At 34.6% G+C, this 18,540-nt stretch overlaps 1 protein-coding gene across 2 annotated transcripts in view; it reads right to left on the minus strand.

The window, feature by feature from the left end:
* The window catches only part of LOC306888157 (pleckstrin homology domain-containing family A member 7-like), a 91,120-nt gene that overhangs the window by 24,822 nt on the left and 47,758 nt on the right, over positions 1-18,540 (minus strand). For both annotated transcript variants that reach the window (XM_079446319.1, XM_079446318.1), the window contains exons 5-9: positions 14,330-14,447; positions 11,836-11,940; positions 10,575-10,647; positions 8,548-8,648; positions 2,765-2,940 (exon numbers count right to left, since the gene is read on the minus strand). In XM_079446319.1, the coding sequence (XP_079302445.1) occupies positions 2,765-2,940; positions 8,548-8,648; positions 10,575-10,647; positions 11,836-11,940; positions 14,330-14,447 (573 nt within the window). The remainder of the gene's footprint in view (positions 1-2,764; positions 2,941-8,547; positions 8,649-10,574; positions 10,648-11,835; positions 11,941-14,329; positions 14,448-18,540) is intronic.

Here is an 18,540-nt window from a genome sequence, read left to right on the forward strand (position 1 = left end):
ACTTAATGGAAATAATAAATGCATGAACTTAAGACACACAATTGCATGTTAATTGCAATTAAATGAAAATGTACTATAGTTTAAATTTATATTAAATGCAATAAGCTGAACTTTAGAGTGCTTTTTAGCCCACTAAAGTAGTACTTAATTACATCTTTATATTGGACAATTAATTCTATTGTCTTCGAAATATGTTGAAAGTGTATTGGCGAATATGCCAACAAGCATTATATTTTACAGACTAAAATATAATGCAATATCTATTAACATGTATGTCAGGGATTTAAATATATTTGTATTTACACATTTGTAACAATGAAGTTGCAATTTAGTACATTTAAAATGTAGTAAATTAATAAAATATTAAAATTATAATAAAGTACATATGTGCTTGCATATGTTAGGTAACATCAAAATTAGTGTACTTTCATAATGCATAACAAAGAATGATTAAAACAATAATTTAAAATGTACTTAAAAGGAAAACGTTTAATTTGACATTTGACAAAGTACAATACTTTTATAGGTTACTATTTATTTGAAGGTGTCCTTGTTACAGTGTAATTATACATTTAGGTACTGAGTAATATTAATGAACTACATGTACTTAATATATGGTTAGGGTTTGGCTTAGGGTTACTTGCATGTAATTATGCATACTTTATTGTTATTATAGTAAGTACATGTAACGTGTAACAAGGACACCTTAAAATAAAGTGTTACTCTTTTATAAAGTGTGTGAAAGTGTATTCTGTAAGTACAGTTAAGTGGCCTTTAATTTAATATTACTTTATATAATAGTACAGTATTTTTATACTTCTAAGATTTAAAGTACTGTACAAGTACCCATTTACTTGTACAATTTTAAACTGTTCAACTATGATTTACCCAAATAAAGGGTACTAAGAGGTTTGTGCAATTGAAAAAATTGCATGTGCACTTTGTGGGCGTATTGCAGATAATTTACTCCGAGTATTCGCACAAATATATAAATAGCCACATGTGCAAATAAGCTGGACCAAAAAAAAGCTTACAGAGATTCTCAGAAAACAAGAAACCCACATTCCTACAGTCGGACATGAAACAGCAAGGTGTAAGCAAGACTAATTCCATTCAAAGCACCAAACAAATGGTATACGCAAGACATCTCTGGCAAAGGAGAAAGGGAAAACACACACATAAAGGCATCTATGAGAATGAAAAGCCACTCTGTGAGTCTCTACATGAAGTTATGAAAAGAAACGACTCAGAATGGCGTTTTTATCCTGGACTATGACGGTCTAATTTTCTGCCTCGCTAACTGCTAGCTCAAGCTGATACTAGTCTCATTAGTGTTGGGCTGCTATGACAACTCAAAGATCCTGCCTTGATCCCAGTTTGGTGCCTTGGTTAACGACATCACAAGCAGTGACAGCTAACTATTCAGTCATTTATGGCTGAAATTGGGCGACACGCATTACGCATGTCAAAGGAGAGCATTGATGGTCTAAACCATATACATGTTTATACAGCTTGCGTTCACACTGTATTTAAAAATAGCGTGACTCCAGATTTTTCCTATTTATGTTTATAGTATCTGAACTAGGGATGAGCATTTTGTCATTTTGACTGTTTGAGTACTCAGCCCACATCTGAGCAGAGTTTGGGCCTTGTGACTGTCTCAAGGAAGTGACAACAGAGACACAGAAAGCTGAATCGCTGCTCTGTACTCGTCTAGTTTTCTGTACTGACAGAACAAGACACACTGCAGCATCGCTGTCAATCAACAAGACTGACGCTCGACAAACACTTACAGACTCACAACGTCCCTTGACACAGACTTGTGAAAACTGCATTCGACAGTACACTTTAAACACAAACACACACTTCAGAAAACAGCTGCAAAATAACATTAAATCACACAAAATTCATATATTTAAGAGTAAAATAGAAAAAAAATAAGAAAATATATATAATATTGTAAATTAGAACTTTTTGAATTAACTTTTTTTGACTAGAAGCTATTTTTTCTTACATTCAATATATGTATATATATATAAAAAAAAAAAAAATGTGTATTTGAATTGAATATAAAATTTCCTCTATTTGTATTATACAGATTTAATCTAATTTAAACTAATAAACTAATAAAACATGATCCATGTTTGTCAGTCATACATAAATGAAACAAGTATGATTTCTCCACTCAAAAACATCATGACAGTTTATTACTATTTGCAACTATGATTTTTTTGGCTTAGAATCAGCATAAATCTGTTCATTGTGAAAACAACTACTTTTACTCAGTTAAAAAGTATGAACATGGTTCAAATATGGCTAGACGTGGAACAAGCAATCTTCAGTTAAAATGTACGAGACTGTAACAAACTGCATTTATTGATTATAAATATATCAACCTGATTAATGTGTAATGTAAGTTTATTAGTATTATTGCAGAAATTGTACCAATTTCAGTTATGTATGCCAAACAAATATGCATAACTTCTAATTAGATTATGTCAACACTGTGTAATCCACATGGATGGAGATTTTATATGCAATTCATATACATAAATATTAAATTTAGCTCTTAATGTTATGACATTATGAGTTGTGTTTAAAATATGTATTTTAAATATATACAAAATATTGTCTATGTTGATACAAGACAAATGTTAAAGATACATTCTGTGAAACAATCTGAAGTACATTCTTGTTTTAATGATGTTTAGATATTTTTCTGTCCTTAAGAAAATGTTTTGGTAATGTTTTGTGACTCACTGACCTCTTCACTGTATGGGTTTGCATCAGTGCAGCCTGGTTCATGGCCCTGACCCAGCCATTCATGTCCTCCTGTGTGTCCGCACTGAAATAGTACGTCCTCATCCCAGTGTGCTCCGCCTGCGAGCCAATCACAGAGCTCTGTTTGTAAATGTAGGAGCGCATCCCTGTGTGTGTAGCCTGCAAGAGAGAAAGCACTAAATTCAGTCCAGCCCTGGGAAAAGAAGAAACACTGCATCAGCAGAAAAGTACTGGGCAGAGGAGCATCTGAGATTTCAGCATGATAATTAGAGGCGTGGATGAATACAACACAGCAGACATACTGATGAGATACAGGAGGAAGTCAGAATGAATAAAGGAGGAAATACCGATCAAGCCAAGGCCACACTCTGATAAGAAACACATATACACACCGATTAAACATAACTTTTCAGTTATGTAATCAAAGATACAGGAACAACGATATGAATCAGGACAGACGAAAAGGCTAAAAGGTCAGATCTGTTACAATAAGCACCACACCACCCAATAAAAGTAAACCAAAGACAGTACACATTTAAAAATACTACATTAAGTCAGGTAAAAGTCATACAGAATTAGCAGAGACAACTTTATTTATATAAAGATTACTGCTGTTATGTTTATATTAATCACATAATATAATATATAATATAATACATGGTAAAAATAAAACATATAATAAATATAATACATTTTACCCCCATATTTCTTTTAAAGTATATAAAATAAATACATAAAAAGACAACTACTATGAGTTATAATCTATAATTGATTTCGGTAACACATCATATCAGTGTTGCACAAATGGCATGCTATTAAAATGCATTGCTAAAAAAAAAAAAAAAAAAAAAAAAAAATTATATATATATATATATGTTTGGAAAAAGGATGGATATTATGATATAATTTAGCAAAAATAAAAAAAATAGAATTTGTTTATATATTATATAATACATAATATTTATACAATTATACAACTGTATTATAATTATACTATATAATAGAAGTAATAATAATTATAATACTTATATTTTTTATTATATTATATATTTTTTATTTTTATATTTTTACTTATGTATAAATAAAATAAAACACTCAGGCAAACTGCTGTACAACAAAACAGCACAGACACTGTTGTAATTAACATGAACTCAGCCTGCAATTTCCTCATTAAACAGATTCAGAGAGAGTAACTTGTGCTACATTTAACTACTGTATATAAAATGAAACAAAGAGACAATTATGGTTCATTAAAGACATCCAATCTTCACTAATTCATTTCTTTTCTCTCTAAGTGAGAGCAGAAAGCACAACATAAAATACACAGCAGCATGAAGACACGCGTGTTTACATGACTAGCTCATTAAAGGCAAGCAGTGAGGTGCTAAGCTACTGCCTGTGTTTTAATAGTCCACTGAGGGAAAGCTCTGCAATGAGGATTTAAAACGCAGACAGATGGCTGATCGGTTTGAATCATGCAGGGGGCCTGGACCCCTGCAGATGACAAGATGATAAATACCCAGCCAAAACATCCACTCAAGTAACCCCTATCTAATTTCTTCAGACAAATGAGACTCATGTTCTTAAATAAAAATAGTCTCTTCATAGTGTCTTTATTTATTCACTTCATGCCGTTTCAAACCAGTGACTGTCGTTCTTCCACAGAACACACAAAGCGATATTCTGATGCATGTGCATGCTGCTCTTTTCCTTACATTGGAAGTATACAGTGACCTAAAGTACCATAAAGAACATAAATGCACAATAAAACTAGTCCATTCCAAGCCTTCTAAAGTCAACCGCTTTATGTGACAAACAGACAGAAATGTAAGTTTAAAAAATCCTGTCATAGCACTCATATTTAATTTATATTTCCGTGTATTCAAACTTGCTTACAAGACAATAATCAGTGGCATCTTATGCCATTCACATAGCCAAGGGCAGTTTTCAGTGGATAATTACTTCTTTTCTTTTCCCCAATAACTTCAGAAGACTTGGAATACAGTGCACATGTCAAATGGCACATGAAATTTAGCTTTACAGACTCTAAACATTGTGATTTCACTGAATGAAAAAGAGCTGTGTGAATAAGGATTGAAAACACTTCCATTTGTCTTTCACGAAAAACAAAAAGTCATACATATTTGGAATGACATGAAAAATTTAGCATGCTGCTTTCTTTTTAGCACCCTGCAGCATGTAGGACTATTTGAAGATGCTTTTAGATTAACCAGGCCTTTCATTAATAGCGTTCTCTATTATGTCATCCACAATCCATTATAAGAATGCAGCGCCCTGGTACAGGGAGCTTTTATTTAACAGCTCTGTTGGCTTACAACCACAACAGGAGAGCAGCAAATATCAGTGAAATGATTCCACTGTGCAATATACATATCTTGATGATACAATAGCCAAAATGTAGGATTCTCTAGAAAGGCATATGATAAATATGTCTGATAGGGGTGTGTGTGTGAATCGACTCGATTCAGGATTCATTGATTTTCGATACGATTCAGTAAGGATTTTGGCAAATTCAGAACTGTTCAATTCAATTCGGTTCACTATGAGATTCGATATATTTTAATTAATGGTTTTATTCTGTATTTGCATTCTTAGGATTATGTAAATGCTTCTTCTTATGTGTTTTATGTATACAAAAAGAAAACAAATTATAATTTCTAAGGTTCTAATAACAGGAAGGAACGTTTACAGTCACATTTGTATTTGAGCTTGGTTTAGCTGGCATGATTACAAACCGTTCTCAACCCGGAATCGAACTGTGCTGGTAGAATGTGTGTAGTGACGTCACCACTCAGAATTGGTCACTTGTTTGCTGTCTGGCTACTAGTTTCTCTCTGTAGCTGGCTCAGGACCAGCTCAGGACCAGCTCAAACCAGGTGCCATGCTTTAAAACATACCTAACCAGCATATGCTGGCTTTTTTCAACAGGGATGAGCACTGTTTGTGCAAATCAAGCATATATATCTCATCATCCTCCATAAAGTGGTCACTATTACATCTCGTTCCATATGTAAACACTTCCGTAAGTGTTACAAGCTCTGTTATCAGCCCCACAGTGGAAATTGAAACCATATCTGTAAAAGCTTGGCCAGATAGGCTCAGAATAGAATGGGTAAGCAATGAGTACGGTTTGGCCTGATGATGGAAAAGCGGCTAAACTATTTAAGAGTTTATTGCAAGCAACTTGAAAGTAAACAAAATAAAAGTACATACAGGATACTTGGAATTTAACTAAGTTTAGTGTATCAATATTCTATATTCCATTTATTTCCATGAATTTTCCTGGACTGGAAATGACCGTGGGAACCCTATCCAAATATTACCTGAGTTTCCTCAAGGTCTAACATGCAAATAAATAAGACTCCTCAAATGTCCACTGGTTATCGTTTTCTGAATAGAATAATTTCACACATCACATCTCAAAAAGAGGAAATAATATCAGTGAGAAAGGTCACAAACATTCGCAAGGAGTTTGCACATGCCAGAGGTTAAGTTAGAGAAACTGTAGAGTTAAAAGTGTACCTATTTACGGATGATGCTGAATGTGTCTCAGAGCCTTTCTGGACTGTCAGTCACTCATCACAGGCAGGAAGCCCACCAATGGGAGTAGAAGAAGGACATAGTTCAGCAAATAAAAGGACAATGACTGGTCACCTGAACCAACACCTACAAGCTTTTCCTGTTTAGGATATATACTCGGAAATTGTCAGTATAATTTAAGGACTGTCAGCACGGTCAAGATAAGAAGGTGACAGAAACAAACAGCAGGAATGTAAGAGCAAAAAAAACAACACGCCAGACCACAAAACAGCCCGCAACACAAAGCACAAATGCCCACAGTTAGAAGCCATAACAGAAATACAAAAGCCAAAGTTTGCTGAGCTCAGTAGCCTGGGTCTTTCCCACCTTCGTACCGATATCTCGAAGCTCATCGCAGAATCAGTGAAAAGCGCTCTGATGCTTAGCCGTGTCTTTCTACCAGCATGTGGGGTGAGTTTGCTGGCTGAGCAGAATTTACTGCGGTAAGCCTTCTTTTTCATAGAGGATTAGTACAGATTACAGACACTCGGCCGCCCATCTGAGTCACTCAATACCAAAAATCTACATCCAGATACCAAAGTAAACATTCTCTCTTGTGTGAAGCTTACGGCAAATGATCCGTAACCCTCCAAAGAGTGTGTGATACAACTACTAGTTTAGTGAGGCACTCCAGGCGAACGATGTGACACCGTAGGCTGTGTAAAACTATCCGTTAAGGAAGGAAAGTGAAACAGGAGTGCTGCAAAGTGCAAACTGAGATCAACGTGCACTTTAAACCATTAAGTGTTAAGATCTTATTCTTGAAAACTGGAATGTTGCCTCTTTCTGCTCCCACGTTGAAAATCTCTCACCAGCTTTGAGAACACGGGCAGGAAGGACTTGAGCAGAGAGAGGTAGACTGTTTATGTAACCTTGCTGCCCTCAGGATGAGCATAGAACCATACATTCACTGTCATGAACCCCATGAGGACAACAATGAACCACACAAGCTGCAGGGGATGAAAGTGCATGAACAAGTCTTCGCCTACAAAAACACTAGCACATAAATAAGTACCAAAAAAGAAGAGCTGTATATGTATAAAAACAGCTTGGGTAATTGGTTAGATACTAAACAAATTGATGGCCTTCATGGGGAAAATGTTTTCCAAATGTAATGAAATTATGTTGATTTAGTGCACTAAATGGTTCATTTCTATATGCATTCTATACACAGGGCTGAAGCCATGCAAGATAATGAAGCATGCATATTCATAAGTGCAGGAAGTGACTCAAAGTGACTTTAAAATCAGAAACTGCACATGACAGAACAGAAAGACAAAGCTAGCTGGGGAAGAGGAAGCAGCTAGTGCAAGGAATGAGATGAATAAGCATTTACAGTCAGAAGGTCATTAGCACAATATAAATTGTGACTGGGAGTTTAGGACCTGTATTACCCTTAAGGGGTTTATATCTTCTTGATAATTACATACGGTGGTTAATCGGTTGTTTGGGACAATTATAGAGTCACCTATGAAAATGAAAATCCTGTCATCATTTACTCACACTTATGTCGTTCCCAACTTGTACTAATTTTTTCCCATACAAAGAAGAAAAAAAGGTTTGGAGAGAATAGTCATTCTGTGATTACAATAAATCTAGATGGACATTTTCAAATTGTAAAAAATGTCATTTTATTCCAAATCCTCATGGGATAATCAATTTTATTTTTAATTAGTTGCCAACGCAACATTTTCTAAGTTGTTTTTCATCTAACATTTATATATTTTTTATTTTAAAGATAACAGTTTTAAGAAATGTAGTTTTAGTCAAAACAAGTTTGTGTCAAAAGAATGTTTGTGGATAAAGTTGAACAGTTTGTTTTACATCCAAAGCAATCACATGACTACAGAAAAGTCTGGCTACAGTGTGTAAAGAGTCATTTGACCACTTTCATGATTCTTGTATCTTTTAAGAAGCTCTAGTCCTCATTCACTGTAGTTCTATTTAAACAAATGAGCACTACAGTACATTGCTTAAAAATTCTCTTTTTGTGTTACACAGTAAATGATTAAATAATGAAAGAATGTTCATTTTGGGGTGAACTGTCCCTTTAAGTTATACCTTTTAAGTAAACATTGTTGCATAGCATACAGTGTTACAAATTTAAGGTGGTGAATATTCTTCTTTTAAAAGTATGTTGCTATTTGTGTCAAAATGAGATCTTACCTTGAAGGCATATTTTCGGCTAATGTGATCTTCAGGTCCCACAGGAGCGATAGTGTAGCTGGGTAGAGGAATGCTACCCAGCACCGACTCTTCACGACTGTCTGTGGGGTAAAAACAGGCCAATTGAGCAACCAGTCTGGTTTTGACTATGTTTTTCTCTCTCTCTCTTCCTTCCTGGCATGCGATACTCTCTGACCTGTGCTTCTCACACCACTATGATAACATCATCACATTTCACACATTTAAGTTTAGCCTTGCTCTGCCCTGACCGTTTCTTTCTAGTGGAACACTGGTGGCACCGGTGTGTGTGGGAGTGAGAGTGTGTTTATGTGGGTGTGTGTGAAACAGAGATTGAGTGGTGGGTTGACAAGCGATAAGGGTGGCTGGATTAGGAAGTAATGGGTTAAAAATACTTCTAGGTTGTCTGAAGGAGAGATTCCAAACCGAGGCAGGTCACTCTTTCATTTATGTGAGCAAAGAGCTGGGGTTCAGAGGCAGATGTAGTTTAAGGTAGTTGACAGCAGCCATTAACTTTTTTTGTACTTTTTCCATAATATGCAAGCCACTGGCTACCATCAACTGTTTGGTTACCAACATTCTTCAAAATATCTTCTTTTGTGCTCATTAGAAGAAAGAAACTCATACAGGTTTGGAACAACTTGGGGTGTGTAAATGATGACAGAATTTTCATTTTTGAGCGAGCTATCCATTTAACAAATCTATACTTAAGTATACTTGGCTTATGTTGACAAATACAGAAAAGTTGAAGTGTATTTGGCCTATACTTTTGACTGAGATAGAAAAGTATAATACATCATTCTAAGTATACCAAGTATGTTTTTTCTCTGTTATTCCATCCTTTTGCCAATGCCAAAAATGTGCTTCTTTTAGGAAGTTCTCCAGCATATCATCTAGATGCTGATCTGATAAACTTACATTTTCAAGTTTAGAGTAACAAGTCAACCTTGGGGTGGAATAGTTTAAAGTAAATAGTGCATGGGTGGAACTGAACTCGATCTTTTTTGTACATAGTTCTATTAACCCACACAGAAAAAACAGTTCATAGTGTACTAATATACTAAAAAGTGAACTAAAAGTACAGTACTCTGCGTAAATGAGTACACCCCCTCTGAAACTTACTTAGAAACTTACTTAGAAGTTTCTAGATTACTTTTACAAACTAAGTAGTTCTTACGTAGAACTTGCTTAGAAACTTAGAAGACTTGTTAGGGTTTTTAGGAAATATCATGTTCCAGAGAGTCTGATCAATAACTAAAGAAGCATGTCAAAATTATTCAGGAAAATAAGATTTTCGTATCAAAGTGATTTCTTATCAAATTGTTAAGTGCACCCTCCTAAAAGTTACAAAATAAAACCAAATAAAAATGTTCTGGTGCAAGTTAAAGGCATTTTTAAGTAAGAGGAGTAATTTATTGACAATAATAAAAAGTGTTACATGAAGCTGACAACAATGGAAAACTGTAATAAGAGTACACAGTATGACAACAAAGTATAGATGCAACATGCAGAAGTGAAATGCATTGTTGTTTATCCATACCGGAATTACCTACTGTAGCCAAAGCAAATAAACTCATTTAGCCTTTTCGAAGGCCTGTGGGAAACAATACTCTGGTCTCATGATACCAAGTCAATATAATAACAATTACTTAAACTGATTTAAAATCTTCATAAAACACAAACAAGGTTTAAGGTTTAAGTCAGAAATAACAAGTTAGTGTGATCCAAGAAACTGCATAAATATGAGATGGAGCAACCCAAAAACATCTTACTAATTCCCCTGAGTAACTACTTTTATAGTTTGGTAAATGTGTCATGCTAAACTCTGGGGACAGTACGTAGCTAAAGGACTGAAAGTAGAATTAGTAAAAGTAGGACTTAGTCACCAACATGCAATTACAGACCAAATATAGAATATAATCATTAGTTAGCTGGGAGAAAAGTTAACAGGTACTATAAGTGTCCATGTGTAAATGTGATTCTGTTATATGTTTGGTAGAGCAACCCACCTTTGTAGTAGAAGAGGCAATAATCAGCTAGAACAAACCATTTCCTCTTCCACAGCCGCATCCCTGAGCTGTCCTGAAAGTACAAAGCAACACAAACACTACCGATGGGAAAACACACACCCACAGGCAGCTGAAGACATCTGATGGGGAAAGACAGCACTTCAAACAGACTTCAAACAGGCAATTCACAGCACTTTCCCTTGACAGCACCATTTCACTTCCAGTTAAAGAGTTTTTTCAAAGTCTATTATCAAAAACTATCCATGTAAATACACTCCTGATGTTTTCACGCCATGAAAGACCCATGTGTGTGTGTGTGTGTGTGTGTGTTTGTGTCTGGATAACTGACTGGCTGACTCTCAAAAGGAAAAGCCAAATGAGCTGCCTACCTAGACAGCTTTTAAGCATTTGAATGCTCAGAATATGCATTTCAATTGTTCAAAAGTGCCTGTGATTCCCTCAAATGCTGTGTTGCAAGGCTCTTTATGTATAAGGAGACACATTTCCCTCAATATTCAGATAAATGGTCAAACAAAATGGATTCAAACTTCATAAACTTGAAGTTTTGGTCTTTTTGGTCCCACCAAATTGAATGATTTGGTATAGAATAAGGCTAAAATAAAACTAGAATGTCCATAAATGTCCCTGAAGAACCTCCAGGGTATCCAAGGACAAGATATAAAACAGCTTTTTTTCTAATTTCAAACCATAACCTTCTAACTGATGCATTATATAATATTCTAATATTAGTTAAAGAACACGTTCAAAAGTTGTAAAAGTCTCTTTTGTGCATTAAGGCTGCATTTATTTGATCAAAAATACGGTAAAAATAGTAATATTGTGAAATATTCTTAAAATTTAAAATCGTCTTGTTTATAAATTGCATAAATTGTTTTCTATTTCGATACATTTTAATATTTAAAATGTAATTTATTTCTGGAATAGCAAAAATTACTCCAGTCTTCAGTGTCACATGATCATTTAGAAATAATATGTTGATTTGGTGCTAAAGAAACATTTATTATTACCAACGTTGAAATGGTTGTGCTGCTTATTATTTTTCTGGAAACCGTAACAGAAAGAAATGTTTACTTTTGACCAGGTTAATGCATTCTTGCTGAATACTGAGACAATCTGGCTTCCTATAATAAAAGTCTCTGGGCTCATAGGTCTATAAAGGCTGAAAACCTGTCATGTAAAGTATAATTTGAAAGCAAATGTTTGGTTAATCAATAAACAAGCACTGGTCAAATTCTCTTACCTGTTTGTAGAGCCATCCACGGACCACTACAGGAACACTGGGATTCCGCTTTATGGCATGATCCCGTTTGCCAAAGCTATGAACCCTTCCACTGGACTTGGATCCCTATTTCACACACCAACACACACACACACACATAAACTGAAGATGACCAGGGGGATTGAAAGCTCATTCATCAACTATTAGTCTGGACCGTCTGCCAGGGGTGCACAGCTGATCTCGCACACCATCGCTGGCATTCTGTGGGCAAAGCAACGTAAGCCTACATGCTGCCCATCTCTCACACATGATGCCAGAGCATTCATACAGCTAATACATCACCATCACTGCCAACGACAAGAGCTACAAGCACTCTAGTCTAGAGTAGTCCAAACGCAGGCAGGAGATGACACAGGCAGCGTTCCTGCTGCTGCATTCGTCCACGTCTTATGGCAGTCGGCCGTCACAACATTTCAGTTACTTTTGCACATGCATTCTGAGAGGTAACATAATGATAAATTATAGTGTTATCAAGACCCCTGTTATAAAACAATAAGTCAGCATCATACAGCTGCTATCTAGTTGTCAATCCATGCCAAATATCTGTAAGGGATACAAGATTGGCAAATCTTTATTCTGTAATTATTCAATCCCTCTCATGCTCTTTCTATATAACTACAGTTCACAGTGACCACGTCTGTAATGCTCCAAAAATAAAAAATAAATCATATCCTAAAAAGAATCATAAAGATAGTTTTGATTGAGGAACAAGCTAAAATTTAAGTCATTATTCACTTTTAATTCTTCATTTCAATTTATGCTTGTGTGCGTTGCATTTGCAGACAGAATTTTACAAAAAAAACACTTTTTTCAAAGCTTGACAGATGTCATCTGTATGAAAAGTTGTGTAAATATTCTTCATAAATGTCTACTTTCCACTAAAAATACACCTTGTGAAAAAACCTTGTGTGTTTACTTGTAGTGTAAAGACGCAAGTAAAAAAGTACACTTGTAGTGTAGTTTACATTTTGAAAGTATATTTTTAAAAAACTGTTTTTGCAGATAATACACCTAGTAAAAAGGTAATATTTAAAATACATTTATTTCATACTAAGTATAGTTCAAATCTATTAACATATTTACTGACAGATAAGTAATATTAACTTTTCTTAATATTAAGACTAAAATGTGCTTTAATGTCACTTTTGATGAGGATTGTATGATCTTTGAATAATATAGGACTTTAAATGCAAAATATTTAAAGTCTACCTGAAGTATACTTGCAATAGCTCCATTTGAGGACAATAAAATATACTAAGTATATCTTTAAGTGTACATCAGCACTACTTCTGCACAATTAAAGTGCATTAAGTACAAAATTAGCTGTTCCAATTTAGCAAAATGTAACTATACCAGTTTAGTAGATACTAAAAGTACAATTGCAGGACATTTTATATATGAAAATGTATTTGTAGTATACTTTGCATGAAATAAATGTATTTCAAATACATTTAAGGATATTTATTTTTCACTAGGCTAATATTAATGAAATAAAAGGCCACTTAAATGTACCTTTAAAAAGTACACATTCAAAGCTGTTTCCCTAACACACTTCAGTACATTTTTAAAAAGTGTACTTTATAAGAATGTCAAATTAAATTTTATTTTAAAGTACATTTTAAATAATTGCTTTGTCAAGTTAATATGTTTTAAAAACACTAAAATGCAACTTCATCATTACAAATGTGTACTTATGATATATTTAAATACATGACATACAAGTGCCAATAAAAAATGCATTAAAGTACATTTAAGCTATAAAAAAAATGGTACATAAATGCTTGTCAATGCACTTCAGCCATACTTCAATGACAACAGAATTAATTATGAAATACTGAAGTCCAATCTAAGTGGGTCAAAAAAGTTCAGCTAATTGCATTTAATAGAAATATAAACTAGAATACATTTTCATTTAATTGTATATAAAATGCAGTTAAGTGTCTGAAAATACTATATTCAGTTTGCACTTGAGTGTTTTATTTTAAAGTCAATGATTTCCATAATAAGCACTATTTAAAAATTATGAAATTGTACTTACTGGGTGGATTATTCTTTTAAATATCTAGGGAAAAAGCATGTTATTCAGCTCATGTGCATCCCAAACAATGCATCCTTACACAGATATGCGCCAAATCACTCACAATACAAATCACAATCCGTTTCATTGGTCTTCTGTGTCTGCTCAGAGATGGCAGTCAAGGGCTCTGATCACTCTGTGTTTGTCACCAGCACTTGGGAATTGACGCCTCAGCACAGAAGAATAAACACTCTAATTAACAGGACAGATGCTAACCAAGCATAGAGAAATGTTTTGCATCAGGAGTCTTGTCAAGCTAGCTTGATCGTCTCCTTCTACAGTATATAGTGTCTTCTACTTTATCTCTATAAAATACCAGGTCTATATTCTTACCATTTGACTAGTTTTGCTGTCCAACAGGATCAGGTTTTTACTGACCTTTGAGCCTGAAGTGGTGTCCAGAGTTGAAGAAGTGACGGCAGTCGAGGCCTCACTAATGGTACTGGAGGGCCGTGTGGTCGACTGCGGCTGCTGCTTCAGCATGTGTCGGCCAGTCCTGCAGAGGACAACACGGTGATGGCTCTACGTTCAACAAATTTCATTAAAGCAGTGTAATTTAAATCAGAATAAAACTGAAATCGTGATATTGCTTAGTGCGAGCAAAGGCTGCAATTGAATTAAATATTTTTTCTGCATGTTTCAGAATGAAGCGCAGCACTGGGTCCTTCTACACGTGAGCAGCTTATGATTAATTGTTTTCAGTGTCTCAGAGCAGTAACTGTTGCTCCAGACAGACAAATATCTCCATCTGCTCTGAGTTTGGAACGCTCCAACCATCTTCACAAACTGGCAAGAACTGCTTATAAAGAGGTTGTTGTCAACAATGAAAAAGCTTGGTTTTAGTTTACTATGTAGAGTATAATTGTTTTTTTTTTTTTTAATCATTTCATATTTCACCATTCATTAAAAAACATAAATACCCATTTATTTTCATTATTTATGCAATTTTGAATCTAAATACTTCTTTCTAAAGCTACTTTTTATCTGCTTTTTTGTCTATTCAATCATGTTCTCATTTAACACCATAATGATTTTGAATTATCTTTTAGGGGTAATTTCATAGCCCTCATATATAAATTTATATTAACTAATTGCCACATCTTGTAGTTAATTAGATTAAACATTTGAATCGCTTGACAGACCTAATTGATATATAATCAAATTTTTTTTACCAAGTTGTGCAGCAGTACAAACAGCACAGCAAACATGGAAAAAAACCCACACACACACAAAAAAACATCCCAACATTTATGATACACAAATAATTATTTAAGGATGAAACAATTGCTACTAACAAGGCAAAAAGACCCAGACCAACCACTTCCACCACAATCAAGGCCATATAACACAGTTTTGCTATGTCTGTCTTAGTATAATATCCCATACTCCCCATAATTACTCATACCATTACTGCATGATAAAGGGAATGGCTAGAATTTCAGGTTGTTTTCCAGAATTTCACATCAGTGTAAAAGTGAAAACCTCTTCCTGTGTGACTGACTGCTGAACTCTGCATGATGACATTCATGACAAGCATCACAGATACAGTTATTGTTACTACATTAAAACTGCGGTAAGGTAGCCACCACTGTCATTAGACAATTAAACAATTAAGACAATAAATAAACTGATACTTTTTTAATATTTTCATTCAATACTGAAATATTTGTGATTAAAAGGTTCCGTTTTTTGTGCTCGTTTGAAATCAGTTGTGACTTAAAGGGATAGATCATCCAAAATTGAAATTCTGTCATTTTCTTCTTACCCACATGTTGTTCCATCTGTATGACTTTATTATGTAAAACATAAAATAAGATATTTTGAGAAATGTTTTCGTGGTCAACGGTAACCAAAATGTTTGCTTAGAAACATACTACAAAATATTCTTAAAAATAACGGCATGAGGTATGATGACAGAGTTTTCAATTATGTGCTATCCCTTAAAGTCTGCTATACAAAGTGCTATTAGTGTGCAGCAGCCGATGCAGAACATTTCAAATTAGTCACTTATGAGGTTCCATGACTGTTAGAAATCAGCTGACTATGTAGGCAGCAGGAGTTATAATTTATGTAAAGCTAATGGCTATAGGCAGTATATGAAAACAGGCTCCTACCAAAAGTGACAAACAGGCACATAGCATTCTAATGCAGTACTGCTCTGCATCTGCTCTGTTCATTACTAATTCACACTAGAGATACATATTACCTTTTTTTAATATCACAGGCTCACTTCAAAAAGCTTTTAGTAAATTGCAGTTGCTGTGATGTGTCAAGTATAATTCCCAATGATTAGACAAAGAATGAACTTTCACTTAAGCGCTCACTGACCTGGATGACAAATGAATTCCCTCAGGCAGTCAACAGGTAGGTTGTATAACTTATGCAAACTGACAAACGCCTTTTAAAGCATATTTGTGATCAATATCACTTTAATATTCTCCTTTTTGTCCAATTAGTTAATCAAATCATCATCTTAAACCAACCTCAAAAAGAAAGGACACATATGGCATTGATTCCATCTTCAATACCTTTCACAGTTTTGAGTAAAACTTCGGCATCTTAACAGTAAGGAATACACTACCATTAAAAGTTAAAAGAAATTAAAAGAAGACCAGCTTACCAAGGCTGCATTTACTTAATCAAAATCCAGTAATAACTGTAATATTGTGAAATAGTATTATAATTGCAAATGACTGTTTTCTGTTTGAATATATATTCAAATGTAATTCATTCCTGTGTTGGTAAAGCTACAGTAGTCATTACTCAAGTCTTCAGTGTGCTTCAGAAATCATTCTCATGCTGATTTGGTGCTCAAATATTTCTTATTATAATCAATGTTGAAAACAGTTGTGCTGATTAATATTTTGTGGAAACCATGATAACCATTTTCAGGACTCTTTGATAAATAGAAAGTTCAAAAGATCAGCATTTATTTGAAATAAATAAATATTTGCCTTTTCTGACACTTTTTAATGCATCCTTGCTGAAGAAAATGATACATTTCTTTCCTAAAATGTGTTTTCAACTATCAAAACTAAGAAAGAAACTAAGTAAGAAACACAGACAGCAAACTAGGACAGAACCACTGGTTTTGGCTCCTCTTCAGTCAGAGAGGAACCAAAAGTGTCCTCTATGAGTGTCAATATTTAAATAATCAGAGCTGACTGAATTTACTGCTGTTAATTTATCTTAGGGCTGGAATACTCTACACAAGATTTGTCCAGGTTTTTGCCTGATTTTCAGTCTGGACAAGTTGACACTAGTTGCTGAAAATCAGAGCCAGTTTGCAGAACTGAGCAGACAGATTTAATAGAAATTAGCATAGTGCATGATGGTCACAGACTCCAATTTTTTAGCTTCAGCCAAATTTTTCCATCCACTCAGATATTTTGAGCCGATTTCAGAACGCATATTGTTTCATTCGTCATGCAAACCACATGTTTCTGCGTGACTTTCTTTAGTGTATGATCCTCAGTCAATTAGTGTGCGATGCCCATTTTTTCCACTGTAACTATTTAAAAAGTCAAAAAGTGCACGCTGCCTAGTGGTTTAAAATCTGTTCCAGCTTTTAGTCAGCATGTTAAATCGGTTCTCTCTCTTTCTATCCTTTATCACAAAAGCACTGCCTGACTAAAAACACACATTGGAACTTTTTCTGAGTGTTTACAGATAAAATGTATCATCTACTGATTCCAGCTGGCATAATTACAAAGGAAACTGTTTACAAGGACCACAACATTTAGTAATTACAATCTACTGCCTACACAATAAAGGTTGTGCTTTCATTACACTCCGACCTTGAGCACTGTGTCAAATCATAAGAACAATATAACAAAATATACTATTTCTGTCCTCTTCAAATTATTCTTATACTATACTCCGTAAACCTCACTACCATAAAATGCCATTGTATTCTAGTTCTAGCCAACCGTACCTCAAACCATTAACATAAACCTGTATAGCATATGTTTGTTTTTAATTTTAATCAGATTCTTCTTATATAAGAGGTAGAGTCAGCAGGGAGATGGTTGAGGAAACCTCACAGCATGACTCTCACACTTAGATTCTTAGAACAGATGGCCAGATATACAAAGAGCCAACATACAAAAGAAACAGAAAAAACAGACTGTCCTTCTAGATATGCACATTTGACAAATCTGTGGGCTTTGGGCACTCAATCTTCTCTAGCACCTTTTATTCAGTGGCTCTTAGTAAAGGTGTGGAAAGAACCAGCATGGTATAGCAGCATGACGCAGCACTGACATGAAAGGATCAATATTTCTAAAAGCATTGCTTTTGAAGTTTAGAAATCTTTTAGATATGAAAACACTGATGGTTAAAGCTAGCCTAAAATGAGACTAATCTCATGACGAAAACGTACCTGTGGGAAAGTTTTTGCAAGACGTGAAATACATAGCGCCATGTACCTTTCGTGACATATTCGATGTGAAATGTCCATTGAGTGGTGCTAAAAGTGTGTTTGGATTTTTCCCCAGAACAGATAAGCGTACATATGGTACGTTTTATTTGACGTTGGTTTTGGACGTGTCACCGTAGTTCTGAATTGAAATGTCCGTTGAGTCGCGTTA

Source organism: Barbus barbus (genome assembly GCF_936440315.1).
Source record: "Barbus barbus genome assembly, chromosome: 22".
Classification (NCBI taxonomy): Eukaryota; Metazoa; Chordata; class Actinopteri; order Cypriniformes; family Cyprinidae; genus Barbus; species Barbus barbus.